The following is a 27,776-nucleotide window of genomic DNA, read 5'->3' as shown; positions in this document are numbered from 1 at the left end:
CCGTGGCTCTCCAGCAGGCCAGTCGGTCCACACTCAGTCCACCCTGGCTGCCTCCCCCAGGTGGTGGGTGTGACTGGAGCCAGTTCAAGTGATGCTCTTGACAGTGCTGCCCCATGCACCTCCAGCCCAGGGCGGTGCCTGTGCGCAGGGCATTCTGGAGTTTGGGAAGTATCCCGGGAAATCATACATGCAAGCTTGAGTCTGTTCCAGCAGGATGGTGTTGAGAAGTCAAAATGTGTAAGGGAATGGCCGACATCCCTTGCCCCCAAGGCCACCGTCAGAAGCTTCCAGTGATGTCTCGTGGCCTCCTGAGCTCCCACCCCTGCCACCTCCTGTCTGTGTGGACATCTGAGGCACACAGACTACATGTGCAGCAGGCCTCACTGGGGGAGGCTGAGCCCACCCCTGGGCAGGATCTGGAGGTTGTGGGCACGGAGGTGGATGGGTCCCTTCCAGGAACCTCCCAGTGTTCTCTGCGGGGCCCTGAGGACCGTCGACTCCTCAGGCCTGGGTGACTGGCAGTACCCACGCAGCCAGACTGGGAGGCACAGGCAGGCTGAGGAGGTTGTGCCCTCCAGGTGTCCAGTGTTCCTAGATGCTGCAGCCAGCATGCTTGAGGACTCGTCTGGTGTCCACTCTAGGAATTCGGAAAGGGAAGGTCTCCGTAGCCCAAGTTTTGCCTGTGTGGCCCCCTCTTCCTCAGGGACCATTGGTCCTCTGAATGGCCTGCCCCGGATCTCGGGAGTGCTAAAGTCTGCTGGGCGTGGACCCAGGCTCCACCTCCTAGGTGTCCTCATTGATGGCCTGGGGTCAGTATTCAGCTCCAGCTTAGAGCAGAGGCTGTTGGGATGCACATCTCCTTTGTCAAAACTCGGGTTTGTTCTGCAAGATGGGTCTCCGGCCCAGCCCCCGGTCTACCTGGTGTGTAAGGAGGATTCGCCTGGGGCAGGAAGGGGGCTGAGAGTGTCCCACTCACCCACCCAAGCCAGGGTTGAGAGTGGCCACTTACAGCCTCTCCCTCTCTGCCCAGCCCTCAGCGGCCTTTCAAAAGGTGACATGGGTGCTGCTCTGTCATGGCAACCAGAGGACTCCTGGCCTCCACTCCTGCCACCTGGCACAGAAGTCAGGACGGGGAGCCCAGCTTCTGCTTCCCTGCTCAGCCCACTGGCCCAGTGTCCCAGTGTTACCCAGTTCTGCCCAACACAGCTTACCCCTGCTCTCTGGGAATTTATGGATTTAGTCTTAAGAGTAAAGTAGAACCAGAATTTTCACTTTCTTCTCTAACCAAATGCCCAGCTCCTGACTGTGGAGATCCCTTTCCCATCAAGGTGACAGAATGCTCCCGTCAATGGCCATGCCACCCTTGCCTGCCCAGAGAGCGTGGCCCAGCCAGGTTCTCCTCATCTCCCCGCCCTTTGCCTGAGGGCTGCTGGCCTCCCAGAGAGGAACCAGTTCTTCTGCAAGGGCTGACAGAGGGCAGAGAGCTGTGTCCTAGAGCCAGGGAAACCTGAAACAATGAGATCAAGAAGATGGAGCAAGGGATGTCTCACTTTGCCAACAGTAGCCAGACACCCCTTCTCCCCTGCACCACGGACCTACCAAGAGCTGCGGATGCCCGAGGCCTGGACAGCCCTGCGCAGAGGGCCATTCGACCCGTATTCCCTCTGAGAGGACCAACAGAAGCCAGGCGAGGGCCACCTGGAAGGCCATACTTTGTGGACAGAGCTCAGCATCCACTCCTCCATTCTGCAGGCTTGATATGTGGGGACTCCCACGTGTGCTGTGGACCTTGGATATGTGGGGCCCACGCTGTGCCTGGCAGCACCTCCCCCTGCCCTCCAGTCAGAAGTTTTATAGCTCAGTCACCATGTGCCTCCTGAGAACCGGTGAGGGTGTGTGACACTGAGCCGCAGATGAAACGTCCTCAGAACCTAGAGTGCCTGGCCACTCCTTCATGTTCGCCATGCCCTGCGGTGCACTTTGTGCTGCCCAGGGCCTCGAGAGCACTCAGCCATGTCTCACACACTGCCTCTCTCACACTTTTGCAAAAACTGTGTAAAAAGTTGCAGGTGCGTGTGCGTCCAGTGCCAGTGGAGCCTAGATTTCCAGCCAGAGTCACTGTTTCCTGCCACGCAGGGGTTGAGTTTACACTGGCACCCTCCCCAGGCCCTCCCCTGTCGTCCCTGAGGGTTGGGGACCCTCTGGGGCCTCAGACCCCCAGACTTGGGCTGTCCTGTAAGGGCAGAGCTGAGGGACCCTGTCACAGGACATGGGTAACAGGTGTGTGGGAGGGGCCCTCCAGGACCTGGGAGCTGGGCTTTCACTCCCTCTGGTCCAAGAGCACCGCTGATTGAAGAGTTTCCGGACCCCTGGGCAGAGTGGTGGTCACCACAGGCCTCGCCACCTCTCCCCCAGGGAGACTAGCCAGGCCTGCTGCTGGGATGGCTCGGCCATTTGCAGGACCCCAGATGCACTTCCACCTTCCCAGCAATGGCAGGTGGACCTGAGGGGTTGCTCCACTGGCCCAGGCACTGCCCCAGGTGTAGACTGTGGCTGGGAGACAGGGCAACATCCCTTCACCAGGCACCATGGGGGCCCCTCCCATGGCAGCACCCTGGCACTGTGGCTCCTGGGGGTGAGTGGGCAGCCACTTCACAGGCACTTGTCCCTCTCACTCATTCTGTTGTCGCTGTGGAGCCCCTGCTAAAAGCTAGAGGGCCTGTGCCAGGTGCCCGGGATCCATGCAGGAGGAGCACAGGGCGCAGTGCATGGTGTCCTGCTGGTGCCCTGCTGGTGCCCTGCTAGCGGCTACAGGAAACACTTGCGCTCTGTGCTGGTGGCAGAGCACAGGTGCTGTACAGCAGAGTGGTGGGGTGGCACACCCTCACGGGTGGCTGCACTTGGGGAGGCTAGAGCTAAGGGCAGGAGAGGCAGGACTGGGTATGGGGTGCAGGCCCAGCCTGTGAGCCAGTCTCCCCGGACCAGGGGAGCCACGCTGTGGGGGGCAAAGGCTGGGGGACCCAGGCCTCCCTCCGGCAGGCTGAGGGAGGCAGGGTCCTGGCCTCTCCACCCGGGGCTGTGTCCTCCCACCCTTGTCACACTTGGGTCACTTGCAGTGTCATTCTCCCACATAGCAATCTCTGCTCAGTTACAAACACCCAGCGTTTTCTCTCTGCTCTACCTTGTCTTTTCATTGAAGGGTATCTTCCTCATATCACACAGCCATCTAGCATTTTCACACAGAATTCGGTGTCTTCATGGCTTTCTGTGTCTTTGTTACTGTCTCTGGCTGTGGCTTCTGACAGAACCCACGCTGTCTGATGCTAACGTCACCCCGAAAACTTCCTCAGGCCTTACTGGCTGGCATGCCAAAGCCCCTTCACTCCAAGCCCTTGTTCTCCATGTGTACATACCCGTTTCACTGTCTTTGACCCATTAACCTATGACCTCGTCCAGATTATTAATGATTTTGAGCTTTTTCCCCCTCTTTCAGTTCAATTTCCCTTGACCTGGTCCCCCTTCCTAGCCTTCTCTGGAATCCCTGGCACTCTCCTCCCTCTCCCACCTCCACTTGTATGGAAGCTGCAATTCTGTCTCCTTAATGGCTATCCCTAACAACATGGGATGAAGCAAGATCTCTGTCCTCCCAGAACCAGGCCCAGACCTCAGACACCTCAGTACTCTCCCTCTGGCTCCCGAGCAGCCCCGGGGGGTTGAGGAAGCACCAGGAAGCCTCCTGGCTTTCCCCTGCCCAGGGTGAGGAGGGGAGTCCAAGCTCAGTGCTCTCTGGGCCTTCCCACTCCTAGTCCAGCAGTCAGGCAGGCCAGGAGGGGGCCTGGTCCTGCACTGACGATGCTCCACTGAGGATGCTCCACTGTGGGAGCCAGAGCCCTGCCCCGCTCCGCCCTGTGTGGGTACAGAAGCCCAAGCCTGGGTTGGAGGCCATTCACATGCTCACAGGGGGCAGAGCCTCTGCTCCAGCACCCTCTTCTCCATTCTTGTTTCTGCGCGTCCTCCTGCGCTGGCCCATGACTCAGCTGACTGCACAAGGACACTTGCTCACCTAACATCCCTGAGTGTGGGGAGGTTTCTCTTGTATTTCATCTGCTAAACACCCAAGAAAGGTTTTTTAAATGCCTTTATGTAGCATTTATTTTAGGTAATACTGGATTCTCAACGAGTTTTAGACTTTTTCTAACCTGAAGGCAGATTTAAACTATCTCCATCTTGCAATATGTCCCAAGAATTAGAGACACGATTACAACCACATCAGTTCTGGTAAAAAGAAGAAAGTAGGAACATCACATTGTCATGACTCAGAAATTCATAGGCTTGAAGGTGACCGCTGCCCTTGAGAAGAGGGAAGAAGGTGATCTCAATCTTGGAGGGCTCGGACAGAGGAGGGAACGCAGCTCCCACACTCAGCCATTGGTTGTCACGAACATCGAAGTCCCTTAACGTTGTCCGTGTCTTCTGCTTAAAAAGAAGGGGGGCTGGCCAATCTGCCTTCTCTGCTCACTTCTGCCTAGAGTCGGGGAAAGCACACAAAGACGAGTGTTTCCTAGGTATCGGCAGACCACAGGCTGGAGGAGTGGGGCTCCAGGCGCCGCACCCGGCCATCTTTCCAAGATGGTCAGATGCAACATGATGCTCAGCCAGGTGGGTGAAACCACCTGAGCCACGCTGTCACCATGCCAGGGTCCTGTAACCTGTAGGTTCCCACAGCATTTAAAGACGTGTGACAGATTAAACCAACACTCACCAGAATTCCTAGCCAGGGTGCCAGACACCGTGTAGAACTTCCTCTTGGTAAGCACCTCCTCCACACCGAGGTGTGCTCTCCATGCAGAGGTTCACCTCAGGACCACAGCGCTCAGGAGGCTCTAGGAGGCACTCCCACGGCTTGACAGTGACAAGATGGTCACTTTATGTGGAGTGAGACTAGTCTGTATGCTAAGAGCCAGTGGACTTCAGAGACCCTGAGTAAAAACCCAGGCATGCTGAGCCTCGGGTCCAAACACACGCCCTCAGGGGCTAAGCTGTAGACTGAGCACCTGCTTATTTCCCTAGAGCACATGCCCTCATCCTTCCTGGACAGGCCTCATCAGTGGACAGACCCACCCACCATCTGAGAAATGAGTGTGAAGACTGTTTCCCACCCTAGAGGCAAATGCACAAAAGGACGGGCACTGCTGAGATACAGCTGTGCATGCTCAGGTCCCCCCGCTCCTGTAAGGTGCAGCTAAGATCTGCCAGCCTCTTCAGCCTGAAGCAGGAGCACCACACATCGTCAACGCTAAGTGCCATGGAAGGAAGAGCAGAGAAGGTGTGTGGGCGTCTCTAATGGTATCTTTCCCTGTCCCCACCCCACGGGCCAATCTCAGTCCTTTCCATGTGATTCCAGGTCATGCGTTCTACGTGTCCTGCCAGCTGCTGCAGAAGAGGCTAGAGTCCACAGCCTGTAACAGTGGCCAGCTGCACCTTATGTGTTCTGAAGAGATGCTATAGTTAAAGAGGGGTGAGCTGGCTCACAGCAACTGCACCACCACCTAGACACAGTGGCCATGCTGTGTCTACTAGAATATGTGTGGCTATTAAACTGCTGGGGGAGCACCCCGGAGACCATCCAGAGAAGCTGGGCCTCACCAGCCCAATCCTTGAACACACGACCCACGTGAAGATGGTGTGAGCTGAAACACAAGCCCCTCTGTACCTGCAGTAGCCACCACAGCCCTGCTTCACCACAGATGGACGCTAGGTCATGGGGAGTGCTTCTTGCTTGGTACTCTCTCACAAAGAAAACTACATGCACCAGTAAACTGAGTCTCATGCAGGATGGGGACCTCACCAGTGTGGAGTTGGAGCCTCTACAATGGTTCTCACAGTCCACCTGTACCACCCAGAGGGGAACGGAAGCCTCTTAGCTGTTTAAAGGCATCTGGTGTCAGCACCTCAAAGAAGAGATGTTCTGAAACAACTCTTACAAGAATACCAGGGGCCTGTGGGCTCGTCTTCACGAGTAACCCAGTTCCGTGGCTTCAACCTTCTGCCCTACTGTAGGGGTAGGTGACAAGGTTCATCAACACAACAGCCTCTGGCTGTTCTCTGAGAAGCTTGCGTGTTCGAGGTCTTGGCCCATGTCCCAGTTCACAGACAGTCTTGTCCCTTGGGGAGCCCTTCAGGACAGGCATGGGTCTGAGTGCTTGCTGAATAGCAGCACATGTACTGTCACCCAGGGGATTTCGGTGGAGGAACCTCGCTGTCCTGCTCTTGTCCACCTCCACAGAGTGCACAGGCTGCCTCTGACAGAGGCTGCCTACACAGGTGCTGGGAGTCTTCTGTCTTCCAGTCTTTCCCCACCCAGCATTTTAAGAGTGAATGGGTGCTTGTTTTTTGTTCTGTTTTTGTTTTTTACTGGATGATCTTTGTGGTCTTGTAACTGCTTTCCTGTTTCCTCTGGCAAATAAGGCATTTGATTGCTGTTGAGGACAGAAAACTTGTCCTTTCATTCTGGTTTGCTGTTCAGGTTTTTCTTCTACATCTTTCACTGGCAGTGCTGGCTGTGCTGCATCCTGCTCCTCCAAGCCTCCGTGCCCTGCTTCCCAGCAGGCCACTGGGACTCCTCCAGCACTGAGGCCTCTGTGGCTTCTGTGAGCACCACCAGGGTATGGGGCTGACATCGCTGAGGGGCCACATTGTCCTAGGGCAGTACTGTCACCGGGCGCTCAGAGACAGGGAGCACGTGCCTGCTCCGGCAGCATGCTGTAGCACTGCGCATACTTCCAGAACAGCTCCTGGTAGTGCTTCATGTACTGGCTCTTTACCCCACTGCCCAGAGGCATGGTGCGGTCCTCCACAGGGGTCTATTCCAACCCATACCTGCGGGAACCCATGACACAGAGAAAGAGTTTTAATTAATATTTTTTGGCAGCAAGGAAAAATTTAAACTTGCAGTAAGACAACCCATCTCTAAGCATCCTGGTTAACTGAGGAAGGTGTGTGAGCTGTACATTCAAATCCTACCAGACCCAGAGAGAATGGTTATGCACTAAATGTCTGTTTTGAAGTAACTGTCCTAAAGCTTTGGTCATTCTGGCAAATTTTCTCTTAGTTTCAAAACATATTTACAATTATATTTTCAAACATAATAGAGGCATTTTATTTACATTTATTCATTGTTTAACTAGTTGGTGTTTTCTGAAGTTAGAAGATAAAGAAGGTGAACTCATAAAGTGAGGTTAGCTGTCAGCACCACTATGGTGCTGCTGCCTGCTGGCACAGGCTGTGGTTGTAGTTGCGGTGGTACTTGGGGTACCTCCTCTCCCTGCCATCTTCGGACTCTTCCATTTGAACTACCTTGGCTGGTCTTCAAGAAGTGCCACGCTGTCTAGCAGCTGGTAACACAGTAGAAGATTGCCTCCTGCTGGCGGGTTAAGGCAAGTAGTGTCCCCATCAGCTCAACCAATTCTGAAATCCTGGTTGGCTAGCACACACTGTTCCTGCTAAGGGAAGGTGCAGCCCTGACTGGTGGACCTTTCCTCCATGTAGGAACTCAGACCGCCTGCCTGGACTCCTGGACTCTGCACAGCTTCCCCAGCAATGTCCTTCCCATAGGCTTCCCTGCCACTCCTGTCAAGGATCAGTGTTGCTTCCAAGACCCAACGACTGTCCTGAAGCTTCCCTGACTCAACCCCACGGTTGCCCCTACTGGGTTTCTGATCTGTTGTGTTCCTCCAGGGGCTGAGTTCATTTTTGATTCCAGGAGTAACAGGGCAGTTCCCTAATCAGCTGCCCAGTTGTCTCTGGGTGGCAGTCATGACCAATGTGATGAGCTACCACCTGTTACACATGTTGTCTGCCCAGTACCATACCCTGGGCTACAGCAAAGGAGACAGCCCTGCCACCTTGAAGTGGGGGCAACAATGGGACATGAACACATGAAGCAAAAAAACAGGACAAAGGGCTGGTGCCGGGGGTAGGCAGGAGGTTAAGGAGAGGAGCTGTGGGCACTGGAGCTGGAGGATGAATCCTGAGAAGCAAGGGAAACCAGAGGAGTGCGCAAGCCTGTGGGAGCCCTTGCAGACAACAGGCAGGAGGGCGGCGGGAAGGGCCAGAATGCTGGAGGGGCTGGGTCAGGCCAGCAGTCCCTTCAGCAGTAAACCTGCCCCTGTGGGGACCAGTCCTCAGAGCCCAGCGTTCCCGCCAAGGAGAGTGGTGCGCAGCCACCTCTCCCGGAAGTCCGCTGCCCCCTGCCCGCGGGGCTGCAGAGTCTCCGCTCCCAGGCCCTTCCCAGCTGAATCCCCTTGCCAGGGACCGGGTCCCGTGGTCCCGCCATGAGGTCCAGTATCGACGCAGGGTCCCAGCGAGGCCCCGTCCCGAGGTCCTATGTGGCGCAGGGTCCCCGCCCCGAGGCTCGCGGGTCCCGCCCCGAGGTCCCCCAGGCCCCGCCCCGAGGTCCCGCCCCGAGGCCGCGCCCCGAGGTCCCGCAGGTCCCACCGGTAGGGTCCCGGGGTCCCCGCCGGCTCAACTCCCCCGCCCTCCCGGTGGCCCGGGCCCCGCCCCCGGCCTATCGCCGGAAGCGGAAGTTCCTGCTCCCCGTCCACTTCCGGTCGCCCCAGAGGCGGCGGCGCAGTTCAGGTGAGGCGGGGCGGGGCGGGTCGCGCGGCCCGGGTCCCTAGCGAGGGGTCCCGCCGCTCGCTCGGCCTTTCTCGGTCTCAGGCGTCCGCGGCCACCGGGGCCGGCAGCTGGGAAGGTGGGCGGCTTTCCGTGGCGCCCCTCCCCGGGCAGGGAAGGGCTCTGCCTGCCCACGGTGGGAGCCCTGCCGCCGGCCGCCGCGGGAACGCCGCCTGTGGAGTCGTTGAGCCCCGGTTGCACGTGCTCATCAGGAGCCGCGCGTGGAGACAGTCTGCCCGGCGGCTGAGCGGGAGGCTGGGCTGGGGGGACGCGAGGTTCAGCCTGAGCCCCTTTCCTCCAGGGGCCTGACGCAGCCGCCTACAGCGTGGACAGGGTGTGGGCGAGGGCTCCAGAAATGAGAAGTTGGCCCCGAGCCGGGGAGAGAGGTGCCTGGGACATGACGTCTGGCTGGGTGAGTGGCCTGGTCCTTGTGCAGACATCCCCTGTGTGTCCCTGTCTTGTCGCTGTGAGGTGCCCCCGTTTCTCCCTGAAGGTGAAATTTTCCCACACTTCAGTTCCAGAGGTTTGTGTTCTTGTTAAGGAGTTCGCGACGCGAATTCCACTTTCAGGTTTCCTGGATTGAACGTTCCCTCACGTTCCTGTGACTCCATTGTGGTCATGGCTGGTGGGTACTTTTGGGCCAGCACTTCCTTCTTCTCACACACCCACCCGTCTTGCACACAGGTTCCTTTGGATGCCTACTCGTTGACCATGAAAGAGACAGACAGGGAGGCTGTAGCAACAGCGGTCCAGAGGGTGGCTGGGATGCTCCAGCGCCCAGACCAGCTGGACAAAGTTGAGCAGTATCGCAGGAGGGAGGCTCGGAAGAAGGCCTCTGTGGAGGCCAGACTGAAGGTAGGAGACTTCACTCAGGCATGACTGGGCCATGTGTCCTGAGTTTCTGGTCCTTATTTGACATCATGGTGATTTCACCAAATTAAGTTGTGATGGAAGAGGAGGCAGAGCTGGACTGAGCAGCTCCTTCCAACAGTGTATTGCCAAAGCAGTCGGTTCTCAGAGAGAACTGTGGAATGTTGCTGGCACCACAAGGGCAACCTTGGTGCCTACCTGAAAGAGTCCATTTAGCCTTTTAAGCATTACCTGGAAAGGGAACTGCTTGTTTATTTAAAGCTCTCTTGAAGAGTATCAGTAAAGAGAGTTTTGTTTAAATCACTTTAACGCTTAGTATAGTGGACCCACAGCCATTCTGTGGAAAATAGGTAGACATGTAAGTGACCATGAGCTTGATGTGGTGGTGGCACTGTGGTCCCAGAAGGCAGGAAGTTGAGGCCAGAGGATGACTTGAACCCAGGAGCTTGAGGCCGGCCTGGGCAGCATTGCAGTATGTCTAAAAAATAGGGGGATGCTGGGAATGTAGCTCAGTGGTGGAGCACTTACCTGACATGCATGAGGCTCTGGGTTCCATTCCTAGCACCACAGAAAAAAGAAAAAGTGAGAGACAGGGAAGGAGTCATCCCTTTTCAAGCTGTTTTCTGATTTGGATGGGCTTTCAAGTTAATTACTCTGTGAAGGCAAGGTTTTATTAAAATAAACATTTAGTATAGTTATAAAATGTTAAGACTATGACCTTCTGCAGTTGACATGCAGCAGAATTTTTTGGGGATTTTTGAGAGTACCTTTGAGGAAAGTTCATCCTAACACTGACCTGGCATTGAGTGTTCTCCCTTGAGAACTGTACGCTTGCCGAGGGAGCAGTCGGCTTGATGTGGTAGCTGCATCATCAAAGCACCCACTTATTCTGCTCACTAATTGAGACAGCAGTTTTGTACTAATTTAGAAAGTAGTTTGGATTTGCTACATTTTTAGCCTGAATTTTTATCTGTTCTAGAAACTTGTGGGATTAACTGGTGATACTCAATAGTGACTTGGAACCCTCAAGTGATCATTGTGGCCAAATGTAACTGACACTCTTAGATGACAGCTGCTCCTACCATGGCTGATGCAGCCTGGTCTTTTCCTCACCTCCTGTCCCCCTGCATCTGTTTTACCCAATGCCAGCCCTTTACCTTATGGCTGGCATTGGGCCTGCCTCACAGTGTGGATCTGAGTCTCACCTGTGCAGTCAGTGTCACAAGGTCACTGTCCTCCAGCTGAATCTGGTCTGGCTGGATGCCCCCCTCTCCCAACAATGAAGAAATATTGAGAATGTTCTCTGCCTTGATAAGCCCTGTCAAGAAATGGAAATGCCCAGGGAGAACATGGGCTGTGTCCTTTTAAAGATGCATTTGATAACGGCCATGAGCCTGGCTGCCTCCAGTGGCACACAGCATTACAGGCCAAGGGGCTGGCAAGCATGCTGTGAATTGTTTGTAAATGCTGTGTTCCTAGAGAGCAGTGAAAAAAGTGGTCATGTGAGTCGGGTCCCTGTCAGTTTTAATCCTTTCTCTGGCAGTGGCTGTTCTGGCTCCTTGAATTTGACACTCTTGGAGAAGGTCTGTCCATCAAGAAGCAGCATGTGGCCATCCCTGGCCTTGCTTACCCCATGGTGTCTCCCTGCAGGCTGCGATCCAGTCACAGTTGGACGGGGTGCGCACAGGCCTGAGCCAGCTCCACAATGCACTAACTGATGTCAAAGACATCCAGCAGTCGCTGGCCGATGTCAGCAAGGACTGGAGGCAGAGCATCAACACAGTCGAGAGTCTCAAGGATGTGAAGGATGCTGTAGCGCAGCACAGCCAGCTGGCTGCAGCTGTGGAGAACCTCAAGAATATCTTCTCAGGTGAGTGGCAGGTGGCGGGATGGTAACCACCAGAAGGCTCACGAAGGCACCTTTCCACAGCCCACTTCATGGATCTGTCTTTACGGTCTGAGAATTACTGTCAGACACGAATATGGTCTGATTGGGGAGGGTCCATGTATGCTGGAGGAGAGAGCATGTGCTCTCTGTTGTGCTCATGTTCTTTCTCTGTTTCCTACTTTTGTCTGCTTGTTCTGTCCATTACTGAGAGGAGGTACTGAAGTCTCCAGATGCTGCCACAGAAGACCTGTTTCTCTCTTTGGTTCTGTTAGTGTTTGCTTCATAGGTTTTGATGGTTTGTTAGTAAATGCAGAATTTGCATAAGTGCATAATTGTTATGCAGTTGTACAGTCTCTGCGGAACCTTCTGTGGATATGTGACGGCCTTCCTTTCTCTTGTCAGCTTTTGTCTTGTCTGCTCTGATGATCCTGTGGCCAGCTCTCTGGTCTTCACTGGCATGGACTCTTCTTTTACCTTTCACAGCCCGACCATTCATGTCTTTGGCTCTAAAAGGAGTCTCTTGTAGATATACAAAGTTGAACCAAATTTTTTAAAAATCCATGCTGCCATCTCTTTTCTTTTGATCATAGAGTGTGATCTGTTTACCTAAAGGGATTGCTAACATGGCAGGATTTCTATCACTTTGCTCATGGTTTCCATATGCAAGATAACTTTGTCTCTCGTTTCCTGCATTACAGTCTTTTGTGTTTTTGATTTTTTTTTGTGGTGAAACATTTTTAATTCCCTTCTCATTTCTTTTGTATATGTTCTGTGTGATTACCATGGAGATGTGTTAAACATCCTAACGTTATATCCCTGCAGTTTGAATTTATCAGCTTAACTTCAATGCATACAAAACTCTTGTTTCTGTATCGCTCTTTTTTGTGTGTGTACAAAACATAGACTGATGACTGTTGGTTTGTTTCTTATACAGAAAACCAAATGTGGAGTCATGATCCAAAGTTACGGTATTATTAGCTTTTAGAATAATTTTTAAGCATATTAGTGTTCTAAGTCATATGGAAAATAAAAGGTAGGTTAAAAACTGAAGAAGTTTTAATACTAGGTTTTATTAATGTCTTTATTAAGATCTTTTTTCTCTTATTTGATTACATGTTACTTCTTGCATCTCTTTATTATTACTGAAAGCTCTCCCTCAGCTTTTATTCATCTGGGAAGGTCTTAATTTCTCCCTCACTCTTTTATTTATTAACTTATTAATTTATTGTGGTGCTGGGGATCAAACCCAGGGCTTTGCACATGCTAGCAAGTGCCTGCCACTGAGCTAAATCCCAGTCCTCATTTTTTTTTTTTTTTTTTTTGGCACCAGTGATTGGACCCAGGGGTGCTTAATCACTGAGCCACATCCCCAGCCCCTTCCATATTTTATTTTAAGACAGGGAGTAGACATGTCACCTAGGGCCTCAGCTCCCAAGCCGCTGGGATTACAGGCATGCGTCACTGCTCCCTGCCTCCCTCACTTTTGATTTGACAATTTTGCTGGGTGTGAGATTTAGCTGCAGCATTTGTCTGTAAGCACTTTGAATGCATCAGCCCACTTTCTTCTGGCCACCAAAGTTTCTGTTGAGAAATCTGCTGCTAATGTTGTTTAGGAGTCCTTGTATGATCTCTCCTACTTCTTTCAGGCTCCTCTTTGTCTTGGTATGGGTCTGTCTGTTTCCCCTGCTTCCTGGATGTTTGCCTGCTTGCCTTTCATTAAACAAGCGACGTTGTCTGCTCTCAGATCTTGCCATCTTGCCTGCCCCTCTCCTCTTGAGCTCCCACAGTGCTTATGCTGCTGTGCTCTAGAGGCCACGAGTCCCGTGGGCTCTATGCACTTCTCCATAGCCATCTCCTGTCTGTCTTCACATCTGAGACCCTGTCATGCCCCTTGACACTGCTGTTCTGCCTCCTGCCTGCTCAGATCTGCTCAGACATTGTACTTTTAGTTCCAGGGCTTCTTTGTTTCTTTTTACATTTTCTATCTCTCTTTTGGGATTCTAGCTTTGTTCAAACTTCACTTTTACTTTCTCCACTTCTCACTTAGTTCTTGAATCTTTTTTTTTAATCACTAAGGATTTTTATTATGCTAGGTGTATGGAAATGAGATAGAAAGATGAAAAACAATCACTTATTTTCTTTTTGTTTTTCTGTGGTCTTCAGGTTTTTAGCAATGCATTATAATGTACATAAATGGTGGGATTCATGCATGCACACAATATAACAATGTAATTTAGCCACCACCCACTTCAGCACTCGCCTCCCCCCTCCCTCCCAACCCTGGTCTTTTTGGTTCTTGAGAATCTTTAACAAGTTGTTTAGTCTAATGAACAGGCCATTGAGTCTTTAGGGGCAGCTTTCCTTGTTCTTATTTTTGAGTTGTTTTTATTTTCCTCTTTTTGTGGTGTCTTCTGAGTTTTTATTAAATCTAAGGTGTGTGGTAATCCTTCAGTTAAATGCCCCTTTCAACCGGTTCTGCTGGTTCTTGTGCTTGGTTTGGTGCAGGCTCTCTGCTGGGGTTGCTGAGGCATACACCTGGAGTCCCCTCAGGTCTTTCCTGAGCCTTTGCCTATCAGCACAGTGACTTCAGATATCCTCTGTAGGCAGTTTGCTTTTAAGTGTTAGTGTTCTTGAAAGTCTGGATTCCAAAGTAGAAGGACAAGCAGATGAAGGGATAGTACTGGCCTTTTCCACCCCTGGAACTGCTGGAAGATGGGGGTTCCCACTTTCCCACCCCAAACTCTTCAGCAGGAGGAGTTCTGTAGCCAGTTGCACCCTTTTTGCCTACTCCCTGGTGATCAGGAGTCCCTTCAGCACTTAGAGCACACAGTCTCCATATTTGGAAGATAGTGCTTTGCCTACCCTGGCTCTTGAGAGGGGCTCATGTTGCTTCTAGGCACATGCCCAGCCAACTGCCACACAGTGGGTGGAGTGTGGGCAGCACTGCTGTGCTACGAGCTGAGATTGGCCAAAAATAACCCAATTTACCGTCCAGGCCTCCTCTGGGAGTTACTGGCCTTCAGCAGATTCCAGGTGGGGAGACAGAGGCCTCAGGTTGTTTGCCCTGCTGTCTCACAGAATCCTGCACACAGCCTTGTATGTTTCTAAGGGGCCAACTTGTACCTTTTCCCTAGTGCCTGAGATCGTGAGGGAGACCCAGGACCTTATTGAGCAGGGGGCGCTGCTACAGGCCCACCGAAAACTGATGGACCTGGAGTGTTCCCGAGACGGGCTCATGTGCGAGCAGTACCGCATGGACAGTGGAAACACACGAGACATGACCCTCATCCATGGCTACTTCAGCAGCACACAGGGTCTCTCTGATGAGCTGGCCAAGCAGCTGTGGATGGTGCTGCAGAGGTCACTGGTTACTGTCCGCCGGGACCCCACCTTACTGGTCTCTGTGGTCAGGATCATCGAAAGGGAAGAAAAAATTGACAGACGTATACTTGACCGAAAAAAGCAAACTGGCTTTGTTCCTCCTGGGAGGCCCAAAAATTGGAAAGAGAAGATGTTCTCCATCTTGGACAGGACTGTGACAACTAGAATCGAGGGCACACAGGCAGACACCAGGGAGTCGGACAAGATGTGGCTCGTGCGCCACCTGGAGATCATAAGGAAGTATGTCCTGGATGACCTTTTGGTCGCCAAGAACCTGATGGTGCAGTGCTTCCCTCCCCACTATGAGATCTTTAAAAACCTCCTGAGAATGTACCACCAGGCCCTGAGCACAAGGATGCAGGAGCTGGCGTCAGAGGACCTCGAGGCCAGCGAGATTGTGAGCCTCCTGACGTGGGTCTTGAACACCTACACCAGGTAGAGCCTGATGCGTTCTTTTGCCTAGAAACCTGTGTGAGAATGTGTGGAGACACCTGTAGGTCTCCTGGGTGGTTTCCTGGGTAAGGGCTTGGTGTCCTCGCTTTCTAAAGGCTTGTAAAGGGCCCCCTGGCCTACCCAGAGAGGCTTGGCCTGGAGCATGCTGGCTGTGGTCTGAATGTGTTCCATGTGAGCACCCCAGCATGCACTTGGTTTTCTGTGCCCACTGTGTCTGGACATGCTTCTTCACTGTGGCACCCTCTGGCAGGTTGCTGCTGCCTAGCTTTTCAGGTGGGAGCATATGACCCTATGACCTGCAATCACTGGGCAGGTGAGGAGACCACCAGGTTTTTTACAGTGTAGCAATTAATCTTCTAAAAATTGGCAGTCATAAGCTAGCCACAGTGGTACATGCCTGTCACGCCAGCACTGAAGGATCACCTGCGCCCAGGACTTCAAGACCAGCCTGGGCAACAAGGGAGACCTGTCTCTGAATAAATAGGTAGCTGGCTCTAGGCATGTACAGTTCTAGAAAAATGGGCACTCCTTTTACTTTTCAGCGTGGGACTTTGGTTTGCACATGAGGGAATGCAAGCCAGGTGGTTTGCAGAATGGTGTGAGGTGGCATCTGCAGGCAGTGGCGGGGGTGGTCTGAGTCCTTGGAGATTGGGGAGCCAAGGGTAATGCTCTGTGACTTTGCATGGCTTCATGGACAGAAGCAGCATTTAGTAATGTGCTGGGGTATATGGCTTGACTTTTGCCCTTGTGGTTGCTACTGGGGAAGAATTAAGGAAACCTTCCTGTTTAGCAGCGAAGCTTATTCTCATGTATGCCATGGTTCCGTGGTAGCTGCTTGTGGTAGTCTGTGCCCTTCAGCACAGAGGTGTGAGAAAAATATCAGCCACCCCTGGGAATCAGTGTCTGTCGGCTTCACCGAGTAGTCCCGGACCTCCTTCCTCCCCTGGTCCCCACCATAGCCATGACGTGTCATAGCCACCCATTCTCTATCCTTTACCCAGCATAGTCTTGGCCTCAATGCACTGTGTGCTCCAGCAGCCCGTGAGGCAGGGGGTGTTGTGATCCCCTCCCATGGTAGGTGAGGAAACTGAGGTGCAGAGGGAGTAATGTGCCCCTTTGCATGGCCAGCAGGTAAGCAGCAGGCATCACAGCTGGGGTCAGTCCCTCCCTACCTCTCGCCTCTGGAAGGTGTGCTTAGGGGGCTTACTCAGTTTTGTGTCTTGACTTTGTTTCTCCCTAACACACTGTAGCATCTCCTGTCCTTGGGAGTGTGCTCCAACCTGGCCACATGTGTCCCATCAGACTGTCCTGGAGAAGTCATGCTGAACACACTCGTGCGCTGCAGCAGGGGGCTTGGTGCAGAAACCCCTCAGCTGAAAAAGTGTCAGTACTTGCAGAACTCACAAAGCACGTTCTCACCCTAGAGGTGCTGAACCTGTGTAGAGAGTGGACTAGTGTCGGTAACTGCTCGGCACTGTTCTGAGCACCTGGAGAACATGGCACCAGGGCCTGTGCATCTTCTGAGTGCTCAGACCTTGACCTGTACGACCCCTGCACATGAACAAGTAGTAAGTGTCCCCTTAGAAGGCCTCCCTGGGACTTGGTTTGTCTCCATGTGTTCTGCAGGGCCGGCTGCAGCTTTTCTCTCTTGCTGGTTTGTTGTGTCAGAAGTGCCGAGTGCCCATGCCCTGGACTGCGCCCTCCTGCAGACAGTGGTGGCTCTGCCTCTGGGCTGCTGTGCTCATGCTGTCCGGTTGCAGTCCTTGCTCGTTGTCTTCTTTCAGAATGAAGTGTGACCATCAGAGCCCATTTGGCTAGCCCTGCTCTCAGATCCTGAGACCCAGTGAAGGGGAGCAGGGGATCTCGCCTTCCAAGGGCTTTTTCGCACCCTGAGCCCTGATACAACTGCAGCTGGCACAGTGGGATGAGGTCAGGGTCAGGTGACTTACATGGCCAACACAACCAGTGAGGTGACGTCATGGAGGGACCCTGGTCCCTGAACCCCTTGCCTACGGTCTCCACAAGGCCCTCTACTTTTTCCCCAAGTTGTGGACCTTGGCCACGCGAAGGTCTTTAGGGCGAGCGGGTGTTTCCATGTGAACCAGACACACACTCACTTGAGAATGTTCTTTCTGTGTCCCTTGTTCATCTGTCACTTACGGTTTTTACTATAGTGTGGAGATGATGGGGAACATGGAGCTGGCCCCAGAAGTGGATGTGCACTCCCTGGAGCCGTTACTTTCTCCGAACGTCGTCTCTGAGCTGCTCGACACATACATGTCAACGCTCACTGTGAGTAAAGTCTGGCCTGCAGTCCTAGAAACTGTCTTGGTGGCCCCCTGTGAACTTGTGAAGAGAAGGGTAGCCTTTCATGGCCTGTGACTGTGCCTGTCTGGGGAGCCTGTCCTGTGGACACAGGAGCCTCTTCTTCTGCAGGAGCAGCCCATGCCATCCCAGACAGACCCCCGTGTCCATATGGCTGTGGTGGTGCTACCGGGTTCTTAGTGCTGATTCCTGGTTGGGGTAGCAGTTGGGGGCCAAGGAATGGGTCTGACTGCAGCTTCAAGACCACTGGCCAGTCTCAGTAAGATGGGACATCAGGGTGTGCCTGGGCAACACAAAGGTGTGCTGAGTCTCATGGAGGTTCCCTGGGGCAGAGAGTCTTGTGCTGGATCCTGAGCTGGCCTGGTTGCTGTGTTGGGTTTGAGCTTGACCACGTGCCTGCCTGCCTGCCTGCCTGTCTCTGGTCTTCTGACAAGTCTGGCCTTGTCTTCCAGCACAGTGCTCATCCATGAGGTCCCTGGTCCCTTCTCCCTCTGTACTTGCAGCGAGGGTTTTGGTCTACCCACAGACACTGGTGTGGCTACTGCACACCCTACCACTAGGGCCACTGGAGAGGGAATCTTCTTTGGGGGCCTCTGCTTGGAAGCAGGGGTTGCCTGATGTGCTGCATATAGCCTATGCAATAGCTACACATGGTAGTTATATCCTTGGACATAACTACCCACTCTAACCTTCCCTTCTCTTCATAATGCCAAACCTCTAGTCCAACATCATTGCCTGGCTGCGGAAAGCACTAGAAACAGACAGAAAAGACTGGAGCAAAGAGACAGAGCCTGAGGCTGACCAAGATGGGTACTACCAGACAACACTTCCTGCCATTGTCTTCCAGGTACAAGCCATAGGCTCCATAGACTGTTTCTTGGGTGGCTAGAAGGGTTGTGGGTCTCACCAATGGAGGCAGAGCATAGTAAAGATGTTGAGAACCCTCAATGTCCGTCTCTGGAGTTAGGATCCAGGATCTGACCTGCCAAGTAGTCTTGCCCATGGTACCTAGGTTTTCCTGGGAAGGCTTTTTGGGCTTGAACTGGACCTAATTTTGTGTTAGTTGTATGTAGCTCTCCCGTTCTGAGTTTGCTTGTTTAAATATCCAGGATTTGTCTTTAAGTGCCACATGATTGAATTTAATCTGGGGAGTTTGGAGGAGGCCTACAGCAATAAAGATAAGATGCTTTCCTGTTCACGAGTCAGAGTGCTTGGTGTTAGACTCACCTGTGTCCTTACCATTAACTCACTTTCTGATGCCTGGCCCCCAAGCTGTGTCTTCTAGTTCCTTCTCTCCTTTCAAGGCAGGAGTGGGCTGGAGTTGTGCCTGGGAGGATGGTGTTACCTAGTGATGGGGCGGTGGTTGGGATTCTACCTTGCCTTTCTTTTGGAAACTGACATTCTGACACATGGATCATGACCAGAGCCTGGCGTGCACGCTGGGCACCTTGCACTTCTCCGTCTCTAAGAGCCCAGCTCTCCTAGCTCCAGCATGGCCACCTCCTGATTCTTAAGAAACCTTCATTCCAACACCCTTAAAAGTGGGTGAGCATGAATCACTTTGAGCTGCAGTGTGAGAGCTAGGACACTGACTTCCAGCCCAGCACCTGGGATCCACATGGCCCAGTCCCTTGACCTCCTGGCCCCACTCCCCGTCAGCCCTCTTCACATCCTAGAGGATGCAGTGGGAGAACTTGCATTCCTCCATAGAAAACAATCTGCAGGTCCCAACTTGGCTTGGTGCTGCTTAAGAAAGTTGTTTGTTTAAGTAACTTTATTTTCCTAGTGGTTCCTCTTTTTCTCTAATTTGGACTATCCTAGCAGATGGGTTTTATAAATGGGGAATGTGTACGTTATACTCCTATGAGATTGTTACTAGAATTCACAAGTTCTCCAATTTTTAGATGTTTGAACAGAATCTTCAAGTTGCTGCTCAGATAAGTGAAGATTTGAAAACAAAAGTATTAGTTTTGTGTCTTCAGCAAATGAATTCTTTCCTGAGTAGGTATGTATTTTTGCAAGTATGCTAATTCTTATAAACTGTATTTTTAAAAGTTAAAAGCAAAAATGCGTTGATTGTAATATGCTGTTGTTAAAATTAATTTAAGCCTCAAGATTCCCATAAGCCATTTAGAATTTTACTGAGAAATGCAAAAATGTGGGGTGTGGTTGTGGCTCTGTGGTAGAACACTTACCTAGCATGTGTGAGGCACTGGATTGGACTCTCAGCACCACATATAAATAAATAAAATAAAGGTCCATCAATAGCTAAAAAGTTTTTTAATTAAAAAAAAAGGGCAAAAAAGCATTGCAGATTTTCTCCTAATGTTCCTTGGAATGGACCACACTGTTCCCTTGGGATCCTGGACCTGATGAGCACTGTAGCCAGTTGTGCAGACAGAGTCCGGGTGGGTGACTCCCCTAAACATCAGTGTTACCAGCCCTCAGCGATGGGACTCAAAGTGATCTTAGTGTGCCTCTCCCTCTGAATTGTTCTCGATGAAGATCTTTAAACCTAGACAGAAGAAGGGATGGCATTAAGTCTGTGTGTACCATCATCCTGGCTCAAAAAGCTGTTCCTTCCAGACCACTCCACCTGATCTGTTCCTCTTCCCCACCCCTCCCCCCGTCTTCCCCCTCCCCCCTTTTCCTTCATCTCTCTCTCTCTGTTGCTCAAACATTGCAGCTGGTCGTGTCCTGTATTTTCAGCTGTAACCATATATGTCACCAGCTCACATATAGAAGGCTCAGCTGACAGTGTTGGTGCTTCCTCTTATCTCACTGGCTGGCTAGCAGTCTGCCTGGCATATGGTCTTTGGGATTCTTAGGTCTCTGGGACACTAGGGCTGCCCTTTAGGCACTGGTCTGTGGAAGAGACAGATCACAGTCCTGTAACATCTGTCTGTGGGGTCATCAGCCTAGTTCCTGCACTGCTGTTTGCACTTGGACCAGGAGTCAGCTTCAGAGACTTGACTTGGTTCTCTCTTTATTACTGTTATATGCACCCCATGTTGCAGCTTAGTGGACTCACATCTGTCCTGCTCTGGTGACTTGGGTGTCAGCCACCAGACCCCTACCTGAATTCTGTCTGCCATTAATCCCCAAGACCACAGCCCAGCTCCCCCCCATGCACCTATGAGGCCATGGCCCAGCTCTTCTCCATGTACCCACGAGGGTACAGTCTAGCTCCCCAATCATGCACTTATGGGGCTATGGCCCAGCTTCCCATCATGTACCCATGGGGCCATGGCTGAAGCATCAGTTCAATTGTGGGGATCTTCTGGGAAGAGGAATTTCCCCTGACCAGTTTCATCTGGTTGGTTCTGGAGTCACACGTGGACAGAAGGGCAGAACAAGCAGATGCTTACCTCTTATGGTGAAGCCTGTGGTGTCTCAGTTCTTGACATTTCAAAAATCTTAAGTTGTTTTTTTTTTGTTATTGTTCGTGGTGCCAAGGATTGAATCCAGGTGCTCAACCGCTGAGCTACGCCCCAGTCCTTATATTTTGAGACATAGTCTCACTAAGCTGCCCAGGCTGGCCTTGACCTTGCGATCCTCCTGCTTCAGCTTCCTGAGTCAACTCAGTGGGATTACAAGCCTGTGCCACCTTGCCCAGTTCGAAGTTATTTTTTAATTTGATATTTTAATTAAGGTAGCATTTTGAAAAGGGACATTTTACCTAGCATTTGATGTTTTCCTGATTACTTATAATCACGTATTTCACAACATCTTCATGATCAGGACCTGAACCAGATCACAAAACCTGACATAAAATTGTTTTTTAATATTCACTTAAAGCAGACAACTTTTTTCATTCATATGACCACCCAAGACCCGTCTTGGTGCTGTTGGGCATGAGGTCAGCATGGTCCTGGAAGCAGCTGTAGGACACCTTTACTAATACTGTCATGTGGTTCCCAGATACAAGGATGAAGCCCAGCTGTACAAGGAGGAGCACCTGAAGAACCGGCAGCACCCACACTGCTATGTCCAGTACATGATCGCCATCATTAACAACTGCCAGACCTTCAAGTAAGTGGTGTGTGGAACAGGGAGGAGAGTGAGCACACATGGGTACATCCCTGAACCCAAACCTCTTCGTTGCAGAGAGTCCATTGTCAGCCTGAAAAGGAAGTATTTAAAGGGTGAAGCGGAGGAGGGTGTGTGTCTGAGCCAGCCAAGCATGGATGGGATTCTAGACACCATTGCCAAGGAAGGCTGTGGCAGTCTGCTGGAAGAAGTCTTCCTGGACCTGGAGGTGGGCCTGGTTCCTGCTTCCTGGGCTGGGTAGAAGGCCTCTGTGCTGCCCCAGGGTTGGGGTTCTGGCTTCTCCCTCCATTCCTGGGCAGATCACAAGGGTCTCCATGCTGCCCTTTGGAACATACTACCTCCTGCCCAGTGTGGATGCTGTACAGGACCTGAGCTATACCCCTATGTCTGCATTAAACCAGAGTGAGGGGCTTCCGGGGCTCCTGCTTACTTTGGATGACATGGGCTCCATCTTAGGCACATCTGTGGAGACTCCCACTAAAGTTGAGGCATCAAGCTGCATGTGAGTTAAGAGATAGAGCAAGTGTGAAGAGACCATCCCCAAAGCACAGTGAGAGCACATGCACAGCCTGGCTCTGGGGTAAAGAGTGAAATGCACACCAGCAAAACTTACAGAGTGAATTTTGCCGTGGAAGGCATACCAGGCCATGAACAGGCAGGATCCACTGCATAGCACAGGCATGACCCGGTGTTCCTGGGAGGCACTGTCAGAAACCCCTGTGCCTGTTAAAAGTGAAGCTGGGCATTATAGGTCCTGCTGGGAAGGGAGTATCACCCGCGGTTGTACAGCAGTGGAAAGGCACTGGCAGGCATCCAAAGGACACAAATGATACAAAGTCATGAGGGTCCTCAGTGTGAAGCAGTGCCCAGTCCTGACTGCCAGGGAGGCACAGCTGAGGGCCTTCTTGTGTTCTGGGTAGAGCCGGATTAGTAGTCCTTGGAGGGCTGTTTGATTTGCATACGTTTGAGTGAGGAGTTCTACTCAAGAAATTGGACATGTAAAATGTGCATTTGTTGTAGCATTATTTGTAATTGCAGATGTTCATCAGCAGAGACTTGGGTGGGTATATGATAGAGTGAGTGTCCTCACAACAAGCGTGCGGTTCCATGTTATCACAAGGCTGTGTAACATACACTCCTGTTTAAGTACAGGTGTGCAGATTACACAGAAATAGATATTTTACCCGACCATGTATTGCTGCTGTAATCAAAGGACAAAACCCTCCCAAATCACACGACCCCGGGCATTTTGTGGGCTAGGATTTCTGTGACCTGTCTCTGCTTTTCAGCAACATCTGAATGAACTGATGACAAAGAAGTGGCTGTTGGGGTCGAACGCTGTGGACATCATCTGTGTCACTGTGGAAGACTATTTTAACGATTTTGCCAAAATCAAAAAGCCTTACAAAAAGGTAAGGATGTGGGAGGGCTTATCTCAAGTCTGGTTAATCTGGGGAGGGAGGCGGCATAGTGTATGCACAGTGGTCTTTTATGCCTTTTCCTTGTCCACTTTCTGATTTTAAAGGAAAATCTTCTAGCTCTTTGTCATTAAGAGTGGTCCTTATAACCAGGTGCAGTTGCAATGTGTATAATCCCCACAACTCAGAGCCTGAGGCAAGAGGATCACTAGTTCCAAGGTGGTCTCAGCAACTTAGGAAGGCTCCCTCTCAAAACCAGTGAGAAAGGACTAGGAATGTAGCTTGGTGGTAAAATGCCCCAGGTTCGGTCCCTAGAACCAAACAAGCCCCAGAAGTGATTTGACCAGGGAGACCATGTGCTTCAAACTGACCAAGCTAATTTGGCCATCCTTGTTGGCTATTGGGAGATCTGCTAGAAGTTGGTGAGGCCCTTGTGTCCACATCCCATCTCTGTGCCTGTTGTTAAGAGCATGGAAGGCCAGTATGTGTTTGCAGTGGGCAAAAGACAGCTCCAGGCTCCACAGCTTTTGTCTCAGCCAAAGCAGGGACATGAGACAGTTCTGATGAGGCCAGTCCTCAATAACAGCAGGGACACCAGGACTCAAGTGCCACACCAACAGCTTACGGGTAGAGCCTACACACCCTTGATCTCGGGCTCCGACACCCACAGTGAGCCTCATGATGAGGGTGGGACCTTCTGGACTCAGAGCCCCCATGCTCAGTGCCCTGCTGTGGGTGAGAGTCACCTGTACACTGTGGGCCACAGCACTGTTTTCAGAAAGGGATACAGCCCAAGTGGAAAGAGAGAGCTGCAGTCTCCTGACCCAGGGAGGGAGGGACTCCAGAGAGGCTGTGTGTGAGTGTATGTGCATATGCTAATTACAAGTGCATGTGCACATTTTTCCATTCCTGTATGTGTGTCATACACGTATGTATTGCACATATGTATACACACCTGTGTATACTTACGCATGTGCAATGCATGTGTGCTATGTGAAGGCATGCGTGTTTGATGTTTACACAAGTGTTTTATGTGCACACTTGTGTTACATGTGTATGCTTATGTGTGGCATATATATTGTGTGTATTGCATATGTGCATGTTGAGCATGTTCTATTGCATGTGTTTTGTGTGTGCATGCATGCATAGGTAGTTTTATATGTGAGTTGTACACTTGTGTATTTTGTGTGCTGTGTGCATATTCATGTACATGTTGTGTGTTGTTGCACATATATATGTAAACATTCTGTGTGTTGGCCACAAACCAGGCTTTCAGCGGAGTTCTCCTGCCTGTCAAGCTTACATTAATTTCTATAAGCCACAGTTACTTTTCAGACTAATCTGGTTGGTTTTAAATCTTTTTGCCCACATGCTTTTGCTCTTTTTAGCATGTGTAGGTGTTCTGTCAGTGGGTGTTTGGCCCCCCTCTGACATCCTCAGCCGGTGGTTGCATGTATCTGCAGGGCTCTTGGAGCCCTGGAGCCTGAGGGAAGGGGCTGTCCTCCAGGGAGGCTGGTGCTCTCCTGGGCACACTGCCCCCTGCCATGGCTGACAGCATTGCCATAGGGGTTGTACAGCTGAGGGTGACCATTGATGCCTCTCTCCAGGCCTTGTCACCTGTGGTGGGCACTGTCTCTCTGATGAGCCTGACCACCTGTGTTGGGCTTCCAGCCCTCTCCTCCCTGTGATGCCCTGGGTTTTCCTTTATTCGTTTGTATCCTTCCTGGGACCCCCAGGTAAGCTGTGCCATGTGTCCCAGGGCTCTTCTTTTTTGGGAAGTCCCTATCATTGTTCAGATGTCACATTGCTGGGACCAGCACTGACCTGAGACCATGGGACAAGTGCTGCATATTTGGTCCACACAGGGTCCTACGAATCCTTCTGTACCCTGTACCCAGGCCTTGCCCCTGTTGAGCCCATGCTCATTTATGGGGTGAGATGCTTGCAGCCCCAAGATTGCCATCAGCCCCAGGGAGCATTCATGTTCTGGAACCCCCAAGAGTGCGGTGGGCCTCAAGGAGGGGTCATGTCCTGGGAATCTGGGGAGGGCTCAGGTCAGCAGTGCTGAGCTGGCCTAGCCTCTTGAGCCTGCTTGAACTTGTTCCTGCAGAGACTATTCGTCTCTGGCTATGAGTCAGATGGTGTGGGAAGTGAGTTCCTGCCCGGACACATGTTTCTGCCTGCTTTCAAGGATGGATCTGTGTGGTGGGTGCCCTCCCCACCCATGTGTGCCAGTGCTGCAGGTGGCCTGTGTTAGCCATTGCTTGCTGTGTGCTGTTGGGAACCTCAGGGCATTGTGGATCTAAACTGGCTGAGTTGCCAGCAAAATATTGCCAGCAATCTTGATGGAAATAGGAAGAATGGGCTGCAGCCTGGTCCCATGTCACCCAGGTTTAAGGAGCACGACGAGTATGCCAGAGCAGCAGCCTGCAGCTGACCGTTTTTCTCTCAGAGGATGACGGCCGAGGCGCATCGGCGTGTGGTAGTGGAGTACCTGCGGGCTGTCATGCAGAAGCGCATCTCATTCCGGAGTGCCGAGGAGCGCAAGGAGGGCGCTGAGAAGATGGTCAGGGAGGCCGAGCAGCTCCGCTTCCTGTTCCGGAAGCTGGCTTCAGTGAGTGTCTCAGGAAGTCTGTCAAGAGCTCACGGCAGGTGCCATGCATAGGATCTGGTCTTTCTCTGTCTGGCTTTCAGTTTCCAGCCCCAAGCCATTTTAGGCCAGTAGGTAGGAACCAGTTGCATTAGCAGGAAGGCAGTTCTTCCTCCCTAGGGTCGGTGGGCCACAGCCCACCTGGCTTCATGGTTGAGAGACACATTAGCACAGAGGCCACTGTTGGCTTCCTAGCAGCCGTGACTCAATGGTACGATGCTCCCTTCCCATCCTCTGCCCTTGCCTGTGACCTGTTCTATACTATGCTGGTTGCCACCTGGTCTGCAGCCCAGGATGTGACCAGGCACTCCTCACCCCAGGCTCCCCAGCTGCATGAGCAGGCCAAGTAGTCACACAAGCTCAGCTCCCCTTTGGAATGAACCTTGAGGTATTCACAGAAAGAGCAAGGTGTTGGCCAGGAGAGGGTGTAGGAGGTGTCAGGCCAGCCTCTGTTCCTGCAGCCAAGGCTGCCTTCACCCTGCTGCTGTTTTCCAGGGGTTTGGCGAAGACGTGGATGGTCACTGTGACACCATCGTTGCTGTGGCTGAGGTTATTAAGTTGACGGATCCTTCCCTGCTCTACCTGGAAGTCTCAACCCTGGTTAGCAAATATCCGGACATCAGGTAATAGCTGTGCACCTTCCTGTTTGAGCTGGGGAGCGGCTGCAATGCCCAGTGTCACTGGGAAGAGGAGGAGCACATACTTGTCCAACTGGGTGCCTGAGGAAGGTGGCCAGGGCACCATTGTGTCCTCTGCCTAATGCCCCTTGCCTAAGCCGAGGCCCACATATTCCTGTATGGCCCATCCCTGATGCTGTGGGGCAGAGGCCGTGAAGAATATTCCAGCTGGATGCTTCAGAGGATGCTGGGGTAGGGAAGGCTAGGGTCATGTGCGTAGCCCAAAAGGGCTAGGTTATATCTGTCCTGTGGTGCTCTGGGGACCTAAGAAAGCAAGCCCACCTGACATACATGGCCCAGACACTTTCCTGCACACGTGATCTTGTTGGTCCCCAGCCTCAGGCGGAGGTGGGGGGGGGACCTTCCACCTCGAAGCCAAGTATAGCTGACTCCGTTGAGGCCCCTCCTCTCACTGCCACAGCTCTGTTGCAGCAAGAACCCCCTGGGGTCCCCCTAGTTAGCAGTTTTAAGCCACCAGTTACAGATGCAGCCTTTGGCATCTGTGGTTGGAGAGGCCACCACCAGCTGAGACTCGATTTCTCTGAGAAGGAAACGCTGCCCTTTGTCTGGGGCCTGAGCATCTGCCCTGTGGGGGCGAGGGAGGGTAGAGCAGGTACAGGCTGACCCCTGGAGACAACTATGTGGGGGACAAGGGAGGGCAGAGTGGGACAGACTGACCCCTGTCCAACCCACAGAGACGACCACATTGGTGCACTGCTGGCCGTGCGAGGAGATGCCAGCCGGGACATGAAGCAGACCATAATTGAGACGCTGGAGCAGGGCCCTGCACAGGCAAACCCCAGCTACGTGCCCATCTTCAGGGAGATTACCGTGCCGAGTCTGAACGTGGCCAAGCTCCTCAAGTAGCTGCATTGTCCTGTCCTGTGCACGTCACTGTGGCTTCGCCTCCTTACCCTCACACACATTAAAACAAAACCTACTCCAGGCCACATTTGGTGGTCAAGGTGACATGTACCTGTCTGCTCTGGTGCCCGGATGCACATGATGTGAAGTGCTGGGAAGTGATTTTGTTGTGGGTGTTCTACCCCAGGAACATGCTCTGTGAGGACTCTTCTGCCAATGAGACCCTCTTGTGGCTTGTGGTGGGAAGGTGTGGTGGCTGTCCCCTGGTTCTCCCGGGGTCTGGTCTCCCTGTGTGGGAAGGTGTGGTGGGCATCCCTCATTGTCCCCACGTGGAAAGGTTTTACCCTGGCCTTCCTGAAGGTGCTTGACTGGTTCCTCAGTCCTGTACATAGGAAAAATCAGCTGCTGGTCCCAATTAGCCTGCCCAGTGGTCAGAGCCCGCATGGGCATGCCACCAGGTCAGGTGAGCCAGTCATGTGGGATGAGCATGTCCTGAGTGCTGGTTTTGATAAAGGCATGTATGAAAA

General features: G+C 52.3%; 1 protein-coding gene across 1 annotated transcript; it reads left to right on the top strand.

The window, feature by feature from the left end:
- Positions 1-8,583: 8,583 nt before the first annotated feature.
- On the top strand, positions 8,584-27,776 carry Exoc3 (exocyst complex component 3). The gene is made up of 14 exons (XM_077109415.1): positions 8,584-8,637; positions 8,975-9,085; positions 9,358-9,528; positions 11,194-11,413; positions 14,566-15,247; positions 17,440-17,557; positions 18,312-18,437; positions 19,495-19,595; positions 21,512-21,622; positions 21,698-21,848; positions 22,930-23,052; positions 25,511-25,672; positions 26,204-26,331; positions 27,081-27,776. The coding sequence occupies exons 2-14, from the start codon at positions 9,029-9,031 to the stop codon at positions 27,250-27,252; spliced, it is 2,322 nt and encodes a 773-aa protein (XP_076965530.1). The 5' UTR covers positions 8,584-8,637; positions 8,975-9,028; the 3' UTR covers positions 27,253-27,776.

This window comes from Callospermophilus lateralis, chromosome 5, assembly GCF_048772815.1.
Source record: "Callospermophilus lateralis isolate mCalLat2 chromosome 5, mCalLat2.hap1, whole genome shotgun sequence".
In the NCBI taxonomy this organism is placed as follows: domain Eukaryota; kingdom Metazoa; phylum Chordata; class Mammalia; order Rodentia; family Sciuridae; genus Callospermophilus; species Callospermophilus lateralis.
Note: the sequence above shows the minus strand (reverse complement) of the source record. Positions and strands in the feature narration are given on the sequence as shown.